The following is a 17,010-nucleotide window of genomic DNA, read 5'->3' on the forward strand; positions in this document are numbered from 1 at the left end:
ATCACTCACACACACACCACTTTCATTCTAGGCGTATGAAGTGAAGTATGTGGGTGAAGTGTCTTGCCTAAGGACACACAATGATTGAATGATTGAATTCTAAAGTTACATACATTTTAAACAGACCATGTATGCAACATGGAACAAAAATTAATTCCCAAATTTCAAAGACCTGCAAATCATGTAAATAAATGGATGTATTTCATCATATCTTGTGTTATTCCATCTTTGAACTGTTGATGAAGGTACATGATTTAAAAAAAAAAAAAAAAAAAAAAGATTTAAAATGGGTTTATTTCAGTCCAAATGTACAAATCCAAATGTAATAAATACCATGGAAATGCAGGAAGTGATGTGACTGTGTGCCCTGGACCTGACACCAGCTGTTTCCATGACCTGCACCAGTCAAGTCACGGGCCATTGTACTTTTGGCAATATGGATATTTTTACTTTTGTAGCTAAGGCTCTAAATAAAAAAAAAATTCTCTCCAAAAATGTGTTTAAACATGTTAGCTGTGTGTTTTGTATGAAAGAGTGTGAATTTTATTTTCAGTTTATTTATTTATTTATTTATTTTAATTTGTATTTCTGGTCCTATAGTTTTTTTTTTTAGTTAGTTAGTTTTTTTTTTTTTTTATTACAGTCATATGATGCAACTACAGCATATGTATAACACTTGATTAGGAGTTAGAAGGGGAGTTTTAAATGCAAAATTAAGAAAAAAAATCCAAATGAGGAAAGATGTACTAAAATAGCCCTTAGGTTTGGAAGGGTTCAAATAAATGCAAATAGACAAAATAAACACACAAACAATTAACTGCACTGCAACCCAGGTTGGTGGCAGATTAGTTTGGAGGTTCCACTCTGAAAGTTTGGTGAGCCTGCTATATGTCGAGTTTACCGAGTTTACTTCTGAAGTCTTTTCCTGCAGATCAAATATTCTATGAAAATGTACAATGCATGCACACTGCACAGCTTTACTTAGAGCAACACAATGTTCCAGGATACAATGTACATTTTATGCAATCGTATTACTTCTACAGCACATCTTTTCATCTCCAGTCCAGAACATATATCATTTGATCTTTGTTATATGTGATGCTGTCCTTGAATTTCTATGCACCTAAAGTTTGTCCTCAGTGAGCACCTGTAGAGGCAAGATGAAACACCACCTTTAATCTCTTCCTGTGTGCAATATATTTACAGTGTTACTTTGAGAACAAAATTGACTCTTAATATAATTATATAATAACAAATTGGTTTTATACAGTGCTTTTCACGTTCACTTAAAGACGCTTAATAGAGCTGAACAAGGATAAATGATTAGACTAATGAGCAGAGGGGTTAAAATATTAAACAGAATTAAAAGCTTTGAGGAAAAGGTGAGTTTTTAGCAGTTTTTATTTTTAGGTGTTGAAGGTTAAATATGAGAAAAGATGTGGATATCACTCAATGATAATTATACTCATTTGTTAATTTGTTAATTTGTTAGACTTAAAGGTCCTAAGGTAGCAAAATAGGAACTATATATATGTGTGTGTGTGTGTGTGTGTGTGTGTGTGTGTGTGTGTGTGTGTGTGTGTGTGTGTGTGTGTGTGTGTGTGTGTGTGTGTGTGTGTGTGTATATATATATATATATATATATATATATACACATACATACATACATACATACATACATATATATATATATACTATTCTTCTGTCAGATGATCTTCTCCACAGCATTTTAAATGAAGTGAAAAGCTCCTTCAGTGAGAGAATGTTGAAGCTCTGGTGTTCACCTGAACGCCTCAAAAACTCTTTTCTTTCGGCCTGTGCTGTGCATTCTTATAACAAGCACTTTGTCTGATGGTGGTATTGATGAGCTTTGTCTGTGAGAGCTGATGGTACAGTGGGCCTCTACCAGAATCCAGAACGTTGTGTTTAGTGTCTTGTTATGTCTATGATCATGTATTGTATATTATATATATATATATATATATATATATATATATATATATATATATATATATATATATATATATATATATATATATATATATATATATATATATATATAGGGCCCTATCTTGCCCCCAATCAAAGCACTAGCACTAGCGTTAAGGAGGGGGCGTGTCCAGGTGGGGCTGTAATTCACTGCTGGAGGCTGGAGTGGGACGGTTCAAGTGCATATATGGTGACGGCTTCTGAACCAATCTGTGGCATTTAAAAGCACTGCCTGTGTGAGTAATGTCTGTAAACTTTGCCTCATTATCAATCAGCAAAGCAGAGTGTGGGGAAAAGCACATGTGACAATAAAACAGCTCGAGAGCCTCACGATGCAAGAACACACCAGCAGAGGCACCAGGAATATAGAATTTTGCATGAGCCATGACAGAACTGAATGGGTTTGTGTCCTGAACACTCGCACACATGTGCCCCTCTCATGCATACGCACACATCAGCCTTTTATAGTTTTGAATGTCTCTTGGATTATGTAATAAGTTTATTGTCATATAAATGTTTCTCATGTCACCGCTTTGTGCACAGATATGATACGTGCATCTGCTCCGAGGGGCTGTGCTGCGGGAGGGCATCCGGGCAGCTCCCACACACGTTATGAATGTTAAGCATTAGGATGATAATCCTAATATATTTCCAAATAAAAGAAGCCTTGAGCATGTTACATGTTGTTTTTCAGTGGACTTGTTTGATATTTATTTTTATGATTCTGGCAATTCACTGAACACGTCACACCATCACACCACACCCTCAGTCTGCTCCACTGCACCTGATATTCAGACACAGCACATCTGTCTGTCTGTCTGTCTTATCTGTATAATCTATATAATCTATCCATCCATTATCTCATCTATTTTCTCATCTGTTTATCAAAAAAAAAAAAAAAAGAAAATTTGTTCTTGTTTGTAACTAACATTTGATTATAATTGCTGTTGGTGGAGCTGCTCAGATTGTCTTCTGGTTTTCCCACTGGTAGAATTGAGAATGAGTTGCTTGTTGCTGTGTTCTTGTCCATCAGTGGGGCACCAAATAAACTGTGATAATGATGCAGCTGCCAATTTGAACATTTTGTTTAAAGAAATTTCTACGTTGGAAATACAGAGCCTGCTTGAAACTGGTCAGCGGTGGTAAAAGTGCTTTCACTTTACATCAAGAAACCCATACTCACTCACAGACACACCGGTGTACGCAGACACAGGAGGTGGGGTGAAGTGTCTTGCCCAATGATACAATACATCTGTGCTGTGATTGGCTGAGTGAGGTATATAAAAAAATATACATTCTCAAAAAAAAAAAAAAAAAAGAATACTTGTTTCTGTGTAGACACTGCACACCTGACAGGTGCATTGAGGCACTTAGCTGTTTTCAAGAAAACCCGATACAACGTTTCGGCCCCTCATATCAATAAAAGAGGAAGTTCTGAGGGGCCGAAACATCATATCAATAAAAGAAAAAACAGGAGTGAGGCAATGTGCAAGAGTTTTCTTGAAAACAGCTAAAAATGAATACTTACATCTTACAATACAATGCATTTTCCACAGATCATTTTAGTCACAGTTTCAAAACTCACTGGTAACTGTATCAGATAGATGTCATGGCCTTAGAATTACTTGGTATCAGATAGAGAAGAAAATGTAGTTTTCAGCATGGAATCATATATACGTAATTGTATCCATGGGGAAATTAGGAGGAGTATTATTCTGTGAGGACAGATATTGACACATGCATGTTCTGTTTTATAGATTGGCTGTAAGGTTGCTGTGACCCTGTTCCTTTACTTCTTGGCCACTAATTACTACTGGATCCTGGTGGAGGGCCTGTACCTGCACAGCCTCATTTTCATGACCTTCTTCTCCGATCGGAAGTACCTGTGGGGATTCACTCTGATTGGATGGGGTGAGTGAATGCACACATCCTGCTTTCTCTTTAAATCAACTGTAGGTAACATCATGAGTTTGAAATACATAAATGTGACTTATCTGTGTTTCCACATAAGAAGCAAACATGTTCAAACAAATGTAGATTTTACTGATAACAACTGTAATGCAGACTTATCATTAATTATACAAACACTGGACATAATGCTCTTAAATTAATAAAGAAATAAAGAAATGTATGTACAAGAGCCCTGAGTGTGCCGCTAACTGTAGGCATGATCTGTCTGAGGCTTTAACCTGACCTTTATTTTAGCACAATTTGACCAGAAAGAAATGAATTATTTGGGGGGGGGGAAGTTAAAAATCACAAATTTATTGAAAATCAACAGTGTTGGGGAGTAACAGATTAAATGTACCAGAGTTACATAATCAGAGTACAAATTATGAGTAACTGTATTCAGTTACAGTTACTGTTTCAGTGAGTGGTAATTGGATTATTTTGTTGAAATAAATGGATTCCACTGCAGTATTTTCCTGTTTTCACATTTGGGGCTATATCCCTTTTTTTTTTTTTTTTTTTTTTTTTTCAGTAATTCCACTCATTGCCGGACACTAAGCCAGGTCTAAACCAGGTCTAAACCAGGACTAAACCATGTCTAAACCATGTCTAAAACCACGTCTAAAACCAGGTCTAAAACCAGGTCTAAACCCAGGTCTAAACCAGGACTAAACTAGGACTAAACCAGGACTAAAGCAGGTCTAAATTAGGATTTAACAGGACTAAACCATGCTGAAGGTTGATGATGAAGGAAGTCTGGGAGTCCCTGCTTAGACTGCTGCCCCCGCGACCCGGCCCCGGATAAGCAGAAGAAAATGGATGGAATGGATGGATGGATAAATCATGCTACGTGGACCATGTCTCCTCGTCTTCTATCAATAATATTTTAAACTTGGTTCAGGAAAGTCTGGGCTTTTCATTTTCTTTTAGCAGATAAAACTTCTTATGTTACGATTTCCTCGTCTTTGCTTCTCTACAGCAAATCAAGTAATCCAAAGTATTCAGATTACGTTACTCATTTTAAGTAACTTAATGGATTCCATTACAAACTACATTCTGGGGTATGTAATCTGTAATCTGTAGGGAATACATTTTAAAAGTCACCTTCCCAACACTGAAAATCAAACACCTAAACAGGACCATGAACGCTCGTATTGATCTCAGGCTCCTGAAAATGTGTGGTCTAAATCCATTTTCAGTCTTAAAACTACTTTTTGCCAGTGTTTGCTAATCTGTGTATAGTGTGTCCATGGTAACTGGAGGACAAGCCAAACATGACTGAAACACCATTACAAACTATAGATTTTGAGTGAATTGCCATTGCTTCCTAAAGATACAACGTGAGGTGAAGTGAGAAAATAGGTTAAAATGTGTTAAATTATTGTGGATAATAGCTCGACTCAGCTTTCCTATAAGTTTTAAACATCTGCAGTACATAACTTAAAGCCCCATAATTAGGCCTATATTCTCATCTCCGCTCTCCTTCACGCTCTCCAGTACAAACAAAATGCTGACGAGGCATCTCTACCGGTTCACCTTATTGTTATGCAAGACTAATTTTAGCTACACAAACTCAAGTACATTTCAAAGATGTCAGCTGCACTTTGTTATTTTTCCTCAAGAGCCACCCAGTTCTTTTGACTATGAAGCTGAGTCATCGCCATTGATAAATTGTTGTAAAGATTGGGATATTGTTGAGTTTTAGATGAGATCACAACATTCTATTTTAATAAGCTACTTCATGGGTAGAGTCATTAAAGGGCCTATATTGTGCTATTTTCTGATCTGTTATAATGTAGTTTCCTCATCACAAACAGACCTGGAGCTTTTGTTTCATTCACACATGTTTAACACACAAACCTGCACATTTATGCTGAGTTCTTCTCTCAAACTGAAAACTCTCCATTCCACATTGTGATGTCATGTGGTAATACAGGAAGCGCTCCACTGTGTTTATCCATCTGTGTGAATAATTCAAAGTTCTTAGAGATTTCAATTAACAAATTAGAACTTTTACCATCACCCATTTAGTCCTTTCTCCCACACTGATGCCACACCATGATAAAGAAAAAACTGTCAGGTCTTATTGTCCCCGCTCTAATAAAATGACTATTATGCAGTTTTGGGGAGTAACGGATTACATGTACCGCCGTTACGTAATCAGAGTACAAATTATGAGTAACTGTATTCCGTTACAGTTACTGCTTCAATGAGTGGTAATTGGATTACAGTTACTTTGCTGAAATAAGTGGATTACAAGGCGGTATTTTCCTGTTTTCACATTTTGTGCTACATCCCATTTATATATATTTTTATTTCGGTAATTCCACTCATTGCTGGAAACCCAAACAGAACGCGCGCAATAAGAGCGATGTAAACGTCATGTTAAAGTTGGCGGTGTCAGTCAATGGAAGCAGCAGTGTGTGGTGGGGTTCTTCCAAAAAAAACTCAGGCTTAGGCAGGAAATGCTTTTCGGTGATTTATTGTGCTCTCCAACAGTGCAAAAGGTGCCAAACGTGAGTGGATAAATATTTACAGTGGTGGTGTGAAAAACAAAAATGACAAAAGTTTTTTGGTGGACTTCCCCTTTAAGTCCGGCAAAGTTTCTCTCTCTCACGCTCTCGGTCGCTCGTTCGCTCTGGCTCACTCCACCCAAGTTACCTCCACTGCAACCTGGTCGCAACTGGTCACAGAGCTGGAGAGCGCACCTTTATATCCCCGGTTTGCCCCTCCCACATTGCATAATTCCCCCCAATAATCATGATTTCGCCGTTTCTACCATCAAACGGCCTATGTTTTATAGCACGATGGTTATATACCCGTAATAGCTTGCGCCCAGAATGAACAGGTCTTAAATACAACGTCTGAGAGACAGACAATACATTTAATTGCCCATGCAAATTAGTTGTTGCACACCTGATTCCCGGAACCCCACGCAACGACCGGATTTAAACTCCCAGCGCGGATGTGTCCGGGTTTGCCAGTACACACCACGGAAGGAGGGCGAAGGCGGCGGCGCGAGGGTAAGTGAATGTCTGGATTGGCGTGCTTTAGATTAATTGAATAAGCGCTTCCAAGTGTGCACCCTTAGTCGCGGAAAGACACGCAGGAGATGTTGGGAGAATTTTATTGTAAAACAGTGATTTTTGGTAGGAACTGGTACGGCGAGCGGTGCGCAATAAACTACGGAAACGGGTGCGCGCATCTTCACGTGCTCTCCCCCAGGACGGCGTTCTTAGGGACGAGCCTGCTCCGTCACATCATCCCTCCCCTCTGGAAGGTTGGCACTGTGGGGCAACCTTGAAAGGTAGTCCGCAACAATATTTGCCTTTCCTGCCCTGTGCCGGATGACAAACTTGAACGGTTGGAGTGCTAGGTACCACCGGGTAAGTCGGCTGTTATGGTCCTTCATGGACTCGATCCAAGTGAGAGCCCTGTGGTCAGTCTCCAAGTCAAACTCTCGGCCAAGGAGATAGTAGCGAAGGTGATCCAGTGCCCATCTGATGGCAAGCCCTTCCTTCTCAATGGCTGAATATCTGGTCTCCCTTGGCTGCAGTTTCCGGCTGAGATACAGAATAGGGGCGCTCCTTCTCCGGGTTCTCCTTGGACCAGCACTGCTCCCAGGCCAACTGCGGACGCATCCACTTGCACCCGGAACCTTTCATCGAAATCTGGGCTCTTCAAGACTGGGGAAGAACACAGGATGGTCTTAAGGGTGCTGAAGGCCTGCTCACATTCCTCTTCATGGTGAGGGCTGTGAGAGGAGCCGCAATTGTGGCGTACTGGGGCACAAACCGCCGATACCACCCAGTGAGGCCAAGGAATGAGCGGACTTCTTTTTTTGTGCGAGGACGTGGGCAGTTCATGATGGCCTCCACTTTGTCCACCTGGGGTCGAACTTCTCCCCGTCCCATCTGGTACCCAAGGTATCGTGTCTCTTCTCGGGCCCACTCACATTTGGACGGGTTCAGAGTTAGTCCAGCTTGCGCAATCTTCCCCAGGACCAAGGACAGGTGTTGCAGATGCTCCTCCCACGTGGAACTGAACACCACGACATCATCCAGGTAAGCTGCACTGCACTCTTCACAGCCGACTAGGACCTTGTCCATCAAACGCTGGAATGTTGCCGGAGCCCCATGCAGCCCAAATGGCATGACAGTGAACTGGAAAAGTCCTGCTGGGGTCCGGAAGGCGGTGTAGGGACGGGATGCCTCCTGCAGCGGGACCTGCCAGTATCCCTTGCAGAGATCCAGCGTGGTGATGTACCGTGCTGCTCCAATTCGTTCCAGTAGCTCATCAATTCTGGGCATTGGATATGCATCAAATTCAGAGACAGAATTCAATTTACGAAAGTCAATGCATATCCTCAAGGAGCCATCCTTCTTGAAAACGATGACCACTGGACTGCACCACTCTGAATTGGACGGCTCAATCACCCCCAACTTCAGCATCTCCTGCACCTCCTGGTGCAACTTGGCCACCAGCTGCTGAGGTACCCTGTAAGGTCTCTGTCGAATGGGTTTAGAGTCTTTCAGGCGAATCACGTACTCCACCAGGGTGGTTTTTCCAGGTATGGGTGCAAACAGAGAAGGAACCTCCTGGAAAACTCTGAGAACACTTGCAACTTGCTCACGTGTCAGGTGATCCAGTGATGGTGGAGCAGTGCTGGTCAGAGTCTCTAGAGTGGTGTCCACCTCCTCTTCTTCCTCCTCTCCCAAGTCCTCTCTTAGGGCAGTTAGGACGGAAACTGGGGTGGTCCGATCTTTCCACAGCTTCAGTAAGTTCACATGATAAGTCTGTTTCTGCCTTTTCTTTTCAGGATGTAGAATCTCATATGTGACAGGACCCATTTTCCGGACAACAGTGTAGGGCCCCTGCCACTTAGCCAGCAGCTTATTGGAGGAGGATGGAAGTAACAGCAGGACCCTCTCACCAGGTTTGAACTCACGGTGTCGGGCCTGCCGGTCGTACCAGGCTTTCTGCGTTTTCTGGGCCTGCTGCAAGTTCATTTCCGCCTGGTCCAGGTAAGTAGCCAGCCGCTCCCGCATCTCCAAAACAAACTGTACAATCCCTTTGCGAGTCTCAGGGGTGGATGGAGCCCCCCAGGTCTTGCGGAGTAAGTCCAGTGGGCCTTGGACATCCCACCCATACAGCAGTTCAAAAGGTGAGAAGCCAGTGTGCTTGTGGCACTTCCCTGTATGCAAACAAGACGAAAGGCAGCCAACGGTCCCAGTCCTTCCCAGTGTCATCAACAAACCGCTGCAGCATTCGCTTGAGCGTCTGGTTGAAACGCTCTACAAGACCATCAGTTTGCGGGTGGTAAGGGGTTGTTTTGAGGCTGGAGATGCCAAGCTGGCGGTAGAAGAGCTGCGTCAGACGAGAGGTGAAATTAGTCCCTTGGTCCGTAAGGATCTCGTCTGGAATGCCGACTCTTGAAAACAGCTGGACTAGAGCTCTCAAAACAGCAGGCGCAGTGATGTTGCGGAGTGGAAATGCTTCTGGGAACCGGGTGGCGTAGTCAGAAAGGACTAAAATGTATTGATATCCACTGCTGCTCTTCACCAGAGGGCCTACAATGTCCATTGCGATTCTGCGAAAAGGGGTAGAAATCACAGGCAGTGGTTGGAGGAGAGCACGATCAGACTTGCGTGGGACGCACAGTTTTTGACAGGTGGAGCAAGTGGCACAATACTGTTGTACATCCTTGTACATTGAGGGCCAATAGAATCGCGAGCTAATGCGCAGGTACGTTTTATGCCGACCAAGGTGGCCAGCCCAAGGGAGTGAGTGTGCTAAGTGTAAAACGACCGGACGACATTGTACAGGTACCACAAGGCGTTTACAATCACCCTCAACAGAAAACAAGATACCATCATCAATCACAAACACTTCCTTCCCCACACAGCCCCCCTTAGAACTGGCTCCCACTTTGGCAAACAAACCATTCAGTGTTTTATCCTCCCTCTGCAACACAGTTATGTTTTCAGGCACTTCCCACTCATTCAAAGCTGACAATGCACCCAAATCAGGATTCTCAGTCCACAGTTTTTTCTCAAAGCGCCTCTGACGCCTCGATTTTCTGGGCCCCTTGGTGCCTCCATCAACCAGACTACTGTCCAAGTCAGGTAGAGGTTCAACACCAGTCTTAGCTTGGGCACGAGTAACCACAGGGCAAGAAACAACAGCGGCACAAGACATTTCAGTTACAAGTTTCCCCGTCCCCCAGAGTCACAGTCCGTTACCAATGCATTTCCATTTAATAGTTCCATTAGCACAGGTAAGTCACACCCCAGGATTGCTCCCACTGGTAAATTGTCCACTACCCCCACAGTCAAAAGGTATTGCTGCCCATCAATATTCAGAGTCACATCAATAGTAGGGTACGGGTGTGTGTCTCCATGAACACAGCGAACATCAACAGTTTTGCTGTAATCCAGACTGCCTAGTGGCACTAGCTCACGTTTGACCAGAGAAGTGAAGCTCCCTGTGTCCAAAAGAGCAGTCACAGTCTGGCCATTGATCAGTACAGTCTTGCAATGCTGTCCAACACCTCCAAGATCCCCCGCAAGCCCTGTCTCTAAGCGGGATGGGTAACATGCCCCGGTAACTTTAGCTCTCCGCAGCGGGCATACGGACGCTTTGTGCCCCGGTTGCTGGCAATAGAAACAAACAAGTTCCTTACCCGATCCTCGTTGGTTTGGGGCAGAAGTACCTGGTTGCTCCGGGATCTCTCTCCGTGCCGGCCGTGGGAGAGACGGCTGGACGGGCAGACGAGGTGTAGTTGCAGCTTGGCGAAGGGGTGGTGCTCCTCTGCGAGCGTTGACATATTGCAGGGCCAGCCTGGCAGCAGACAGACCGTCCACCGGCTCATGCTCCTTGACCCACGTCCGCACATCCATCGGCAGGACGCGCAGAAGCTGCTCGAGTACGATGGTCTCTCCGATTTCCTCTTTTGTGTGTTCCTCCGGACGAACCCAGCGGCGATAGAGGCCCTTGAGGCGATGGTAGGTCTCCGTCGGATTCTCACCAGGGGGCACTGTGGTGGCACGAAACTGTTGCCGATAGGTTTCCGGTGAGACATCGAACTTCATCAGCAGAGCCTCCTTCAGATCCTCATAGCAATGGGCCCTTTCCTCATCCATGGAGGTGTAAGCGTCCAGTGCCTTGCCAGTCAGCAGTGGAACAAGGCGACAGGCCCACTCATTTTCTGGCCACCTCCATGTTTTGGCTATGCGTTCAAAGCGTAACAAATAGTTCTCAATATCTTCCCCCTCTTGATATTGGGGTATCTTGGGGTCGCTGTAGTGTCTCCACTCCGGCCGTGGTCCAACTTCCGGCTCATGGTGGAAGGGAAGCACGTCATCAGCATCTAGCTCCCTGGGCCGCAACACCGTCCTAGTGCCCCCAGGGGTTGGTAGTCCTAGCCTTGGCTACTCCCTGTGTTTGTCGGTGTAGGTGCTGCTCCCGTGGACAGAGGGTGCAGTGGAGAGGCCTGTGCGCCAGGAAGTGCAGCTCTCAGCTCTCGGAGCTCCGCCATTAAGCCCTCCTCTCTCCTTTGCTGTCCAGCCAGGAAGTGCTTCATTATGGACACCAGCTCCCCCGCTCCATCTGAGTCGACCGTCTCCTCCTCATACTTGCACTGCGAACGGAGCCCTTTACGTTTCCGGCGACTAGCCATCCCACTTCTGACACCAGATGTGGTGGGGTTCTTCCAAAAAAAACTCAGGCTTAGGCAGGAAATGCTTTTCGGTGATTTATTGTGCTCTCCAACAGTGCAAAAGGTGCCAAACGTGAGTGGATAAATATTTACAGTGGTGGTGTGAAAAACAAAAATGACAAAAGTTTTTTGGTGGACTTCCCCTTTAAGTCCGGCAAAGTTTCTCTCTCTCACGCTCTCGGTCGCTCGTTCGCTCTGGCTCACTCCACCCAAGTTACCTCCACTGCAACCTGGTCGCAACTGGTCACAGAGCTGGAGAGCGCACCTTTATATCCCCGGTTTGCCCCTCCCACATTACATAATTCCCCCCAATAATCATGATTTCGCCGTTTCTACCATCAAACGGCCTATGTTTTATAGCACGATGGTTATATACCCGTAATAGCTTGCGCCCAGAATGAACAGGTCTTAAATACAACGTCTGAGAGACAGACAATACATTTAATTGCCCATGCAAATTAGTTGTTGCCACCTGATTCCCGGAACCCACGCAACGACCGGATTTAAACTCCCAGCGCGGATGTGTCCGGGTTTGCCAGTACACACCACGGAAGGAGGGCGAAGGCGGCGGCGCGAGGGTAAGTGAATGTCTGGATTGGCGTGCTTTAGATTAATTGAATAAGCGCTTCCAAGTGTGCACCCTTAGTCGCGGAAAGACACGCAGGAGATGTTGGGAGAATTTTATTGTAAAACAGTGATTTTGGTAGGAACTGGTACGGCGAGCGGTGCGCAATAACTACGGAAACGGGTGCGCGCATCTTCACGTGCTCTCCCCCAGGACGGCGTTCTTAGGGACGAGCCTGCTCCGTCACACAGTGCATTGGTAAAAACGCATTTGTGTCTTGGAAATTCTTCTCCCGATGTGAGATATATATAAAAAAACAAAAACAAATATAAAATCGCCTACAATTTAAATGTGAAACAGGAGCTACTGGCACTGGTGAAAACAACCTGCATAGACTCATAATATCTGCACTACTGTCATATACACAAACACACACCTTCATCATCGTCATCAACCTGAGAACCCGCAGACCACGTCTCCTTCCGTAGTTACAGCGCGGACACCGCCGTCTCATGTGCCGCGTGTGGACCGTGTTTTCTCGCATAAACCGAGCTTCCTCCTGTGCACCTCTAAACCAGAACTAACACCAGGACTAAACCAGGACTAACCCAGGACTAAACCAGGACTAAACTAGGACTAAAGCAGGACTGAACCAGGTTTAAACTAGGACTAAACCACGACTAAACCAGAACTAAAGACCTGATCTAGACCTGGTCTAGACCTGGTCTAAACCAGGTCTAAAATCAGGAGTAAACCAGGTCTAAAAATCAGGACTAAACCACGACTAAACCAGGTCTAAACAACATGACACCTAACAGTAGGTTGACATAATTTAAGGTGATCTCATATAAAAAATAATTTCTCTATCAATAATATTTTTTAATATGGTGAAGGAAAGACTGATCTTGTTTCTGTCTTTTAACAGACAAAACCTCTTATGTTAAGATATCGTGGTCTTTGTTTCTCTACAGCAAACAGTTTCTTATTCATGGAGACTTGGGCTCAGACAATTTGAAGACAACAAACAAGAATTTTCAGGATGTGGTTGCTACATTCATGTCGTTTAAAAAAACATGACAATATCAAGTAATCCAAAGTAATCAGATTACGTTACTCACTTTAAGTAATTTAATGGATTACGTTACAAACTACATTTTGGGGTGTGTAATCTGTAATCTGTAGGGGATTACATTTTAAAAGTAACCTTCCCAACACTGCTATTATGTATCTTATGTCTTTTATTTTATTTGCAGATAGCATTGTTTTGTTTGTTTTTCTTGGTGAAGTATAAAAATCTATTTAAAATTTGAACCAGGTAAAGCACTAAAATCTTATGGTCTTCTAACTCCGAATGCCCAATGAAATTTTTAACATTTTGAGAAAATAAAACGGTTATGGTCCCTAAAATGTGTCACTGATGATTTGGGCAAAGCGTGATATTTCTCTTTAAGATTTCTCCAGATTTACAGAAATTGGAAACACAAACTGGCATCCGAGGTTTATAGGAGGCTCACATTTGTACGTCGAATTTCAGTAAAAAGTTATGACATTGTCCATTTGCTATGGACCAGTGGAGTTTAATGATGGCTTTAGAGGAGACCAGAGAGAGGAGACCAGAAGTCATTACCATATTTGGAAAAGGAATGTACAATTTGGCATGTCCATATATGGGCATCACTAACTTTGACTATTTCACTGCAAGCAGTGAATGTTGACCATAATGCGGTTCAATAGAATAGTGGCGAGAACTCCACTATTCTATTGAACCAGTCTGGTGAGCCTCTTTATTTTGCAATGCTGTAGAAATAATTGTATAAGTTACTTCCTGTGAATGTTGTAACAGTGAGCATATTACATATTTAATAATTCCATTATTGATAATGTAAGTAATAGTAAAAAGTACTTTAGAGAATCTTAAAGGGGCTGTACTGTCCTTTATTCCTGCTATTATGTTCATTTTTTTCTTGGGTCTAGTTATTGGCATTATCTCTCTTTACTTTGAGAAAAGTACATAAAATCATTATGGTGAATAATGAGGATGCCAGCTTAACTTTGAGCCACTGCAAATTGTTTTAGACAACACCACTATACTACTATTCTATACTACTACAACTGCAGTACAACATCAACATTTTTGTAGTTTTTAATAATTTTCAATAATTAAATTGCTCCAGCACTAGACTACACTCACAAAAGTAGGCACTATTAATAACAAAATAGCATGCAACCTAATACTGAAGCCAATTATCCAATCAGAAAGTTGTATGAGGGCTGCCAGATTCTAGGACTAAAACCAGTTGGAAATAAACCCAAAAGGGCTCTGTATGACATGATGTGATGAGTACATGGCATCCCAGGTTTTATTATCATTGTATTGATACAATGCCATCACACTTTCTTCAACAAAAAAGGTGAGAGACTTGTTGTAGTTCCAGCTAAGTCCATTCTTTATGGTCAGTTTGTGTTAAAACAAACATCAGATTAAAGTCTAACTTGACTAACAGAAGTTCAGACAGAGCAGAGCCTTCGGTTAGGATCACACCCCCAGGGAATGTTAATCGTTTCAGCTGCAAAGTATCAACAGCGTTCTCTAGACCAGTGAGAATTTAAAACACCTATTTGCATCTCCACTGAGTTGTCAGCAGAATCTAATGTCATCAGCATCACTATAATGAGTGTGACTACACCTTGTTAAACGTAACGTGAAATGAATTGTGTTCTACGCAAATATGCGTTAATCTTGAGAGCCGAGTTGGACAAAGCACATCATTTATCAAAAGCAGTGAAGAGTTTGTGAGTGAGAGGTACTTAGGCTGTTCAAAGTCCTGTCGAGTGGATGAAATATGGGCTGCTCCCCTCCTGCATTGTACACACTGTGCGTATGAACACACAAGCACAGCGCATACAATGTGGATGCGGTGCCCTCCTCCTTCTTCAATCAAAAAAGTGTAGCATCATCGCAATTATAATTTTACGTTTGGAAGCGTCTTGGCCCCCGCAGAGGAAAATACGCTAACTCTTAACTGTCTACTCAGGGCACAGCACTCAAAATGATTGTTTTAGGGATTTTTTTTTTATATCAAAGCAAAAAAGGCACACTTTTTTTGTTGGTTATTTTTGTATTGTGTGTTTTTGATTACAGGAGTACCAGCCATGTTTGTGACAGTCTGGGCGACGGTGAGAGCCACATATGCAGATACAGAGTAAGTCTTTATGAGATCTGAGTTTTATTTACAATTACAAACAGTGTTAAAGATGCACTATGTAGTCAGGTAGTCCTGACCAAGACTAGCAACAACATCGTGGAGAGTGCTGCAGCGCCCCCTGCTCCTGAGGAAATGCCCCTGTAGCATTGAAGGACGGGTCAAATGCAGAGGACAAATGTATCTAGGGGAACTTTTAATTTATGTTGTGTTTATTGCCCTAAAAAACTGTGAGTGAATTTGCATCACCGCAAACCTGACTATAATTTTGCCTTGTGGCCTTATTTCCATGGAAATGTTCTTTTGGCTATAATATTCCACAGTATGGCATAAAACATATGCCATGGAGAATGTTCCAAAGTGTAAAATTCCATGGAATCAAGCGAAATGCCACTTACTGTACCTTGCACACTTTTTCCAACAAAGAAGTAAGAGATGAGTGCACACAAAACTATTATCACCAGAATATTACAGAAATTAGTTGAACTCGTACAAAAATTTCTCTTGGCATTTTGCAGCCATCAAAAAAAAAAGACAAAACCAAAAAGCCATCTCTGCTTGAAACTGGCAAATCAAATGCTTTCAAAATTCTCACAAATAAAAAAATAAGATAAAAGGTACACCAAGATTGTCCTTAAAAAGCACTTTTGAGAAAAAGCAGTTGCTGTCCCTGATAGGACCTGTCCTTAACCTTTCAAACGCTGTAGCTTCCAGACTACATCCTTGTTAGCTTTTAATTTTGTTTTCTCCAACCCATGACCAATATCTCAGCATGTTTATTAAATACTTAAGTAGATGTAGAGGTGTACAACATAGACTGTATAATGAAGTGGACTAAAAGAGTGTGAGGTCACCCATAGCGTTCAGCTCCAGTTTAGCAGTTATAGGAGCAAATTTGAAACCAGTTCGAGAATAGGAGTTTATTTGTGGACAAAATAGTGAAATAAAAACACCAGGATTGTGTAGAGCAGGTTAATATGAATATTTTAAGACCAAAATGGCGAGGCTCACTGCAGCAGTTACAGAGAGAGTGTGACAAGTTTCCAGTGTAAAGTCAACTGGAGCTGATGGAGCCGGAAGCGAACCCATGAACATTTCCTATTTTGAATCCGGTGGCTAGCGGGTTAGCTATGGCCATTTATACAGTCTATTGTTGCTAAGGACCAAAAGATCACAGGAGAACATTCAAGGCAATGCAAAATCTTCTCCATGGAGCAAACAGGTGGCAGGCCCTCATTGAGAAAGTTACATAGTGCATCTTTACAGGCCCTGTATAATGCAAAATTGACTCTTGTGAGCTTTAAGATGTGTTATAATACTGTTACCTCCTCAGAATCCGACCTGCACTGTTTTGGTTCATTCACATATTCATTCATCCTCCATAGCTCAAAATGCTCTGTTCCACCTTGTGATGTCAAGTGGTAGTTTTCATTTTAACAGCTACTTTCTACCTTTAGTTCAGCAAAGATTGGCAATTCCACTGTGTTTTGTTGAGTTTAAAAACACAGTGGAACATTTCCTGTATTACCACATGACATCACAGGGTGTTTTCTGTTTGAGTGAAGAACTCAGCCTAAATGTGCAGA

At 42.7% G+C, this 17,010-nt stretch overlaps 1 protein-coding gene across 1 annotated transcript in view; it reads left to right on the plus strand.

The window, feature by feature from the left end:
* Window positions 1-17,010, plus strand: part of pth1r (parathyroid hormone 1 receptor) — a 249,073-nt gene that overhangs the window by 221,352 nt on the left and 10,711 nt on the right. The window contains exons 7-8 of the mRNA XM_020923024.2: window positions 3,747-3,900; window positions 15,364-15,424. Coding sequence (XP_020778683.1) covers window positions 3,747-3,900; window positions 15,364-15,424 — 215 coding nt within the window. The remainder of the gene's footprint in view (window positions 1-3,746; window positions 3,901-15,363; window positions 15,425-17,010) is intronic.

The sequence above is a fragment of the Boleophthalmus pectinirostris genome, unplaced genomic scaffold (genome assembly GCF_026225935.1).
Source record: "Boleophthalmus pectinirostris isolate CB_2022bp ecotype Guang Dong unplaced genomic scaffold, ASM2622593v1 HiC_scaffold_16, whole genome shotgun sequence".
In the NCBI taxonomy this organism is placed as follows: Eukaryota; Metazoa; Chordata; class Actinopteri; order Gobiiformes; family Gobiidae; genus Boleophthalmus; species Boleophthalmus pectinirostris.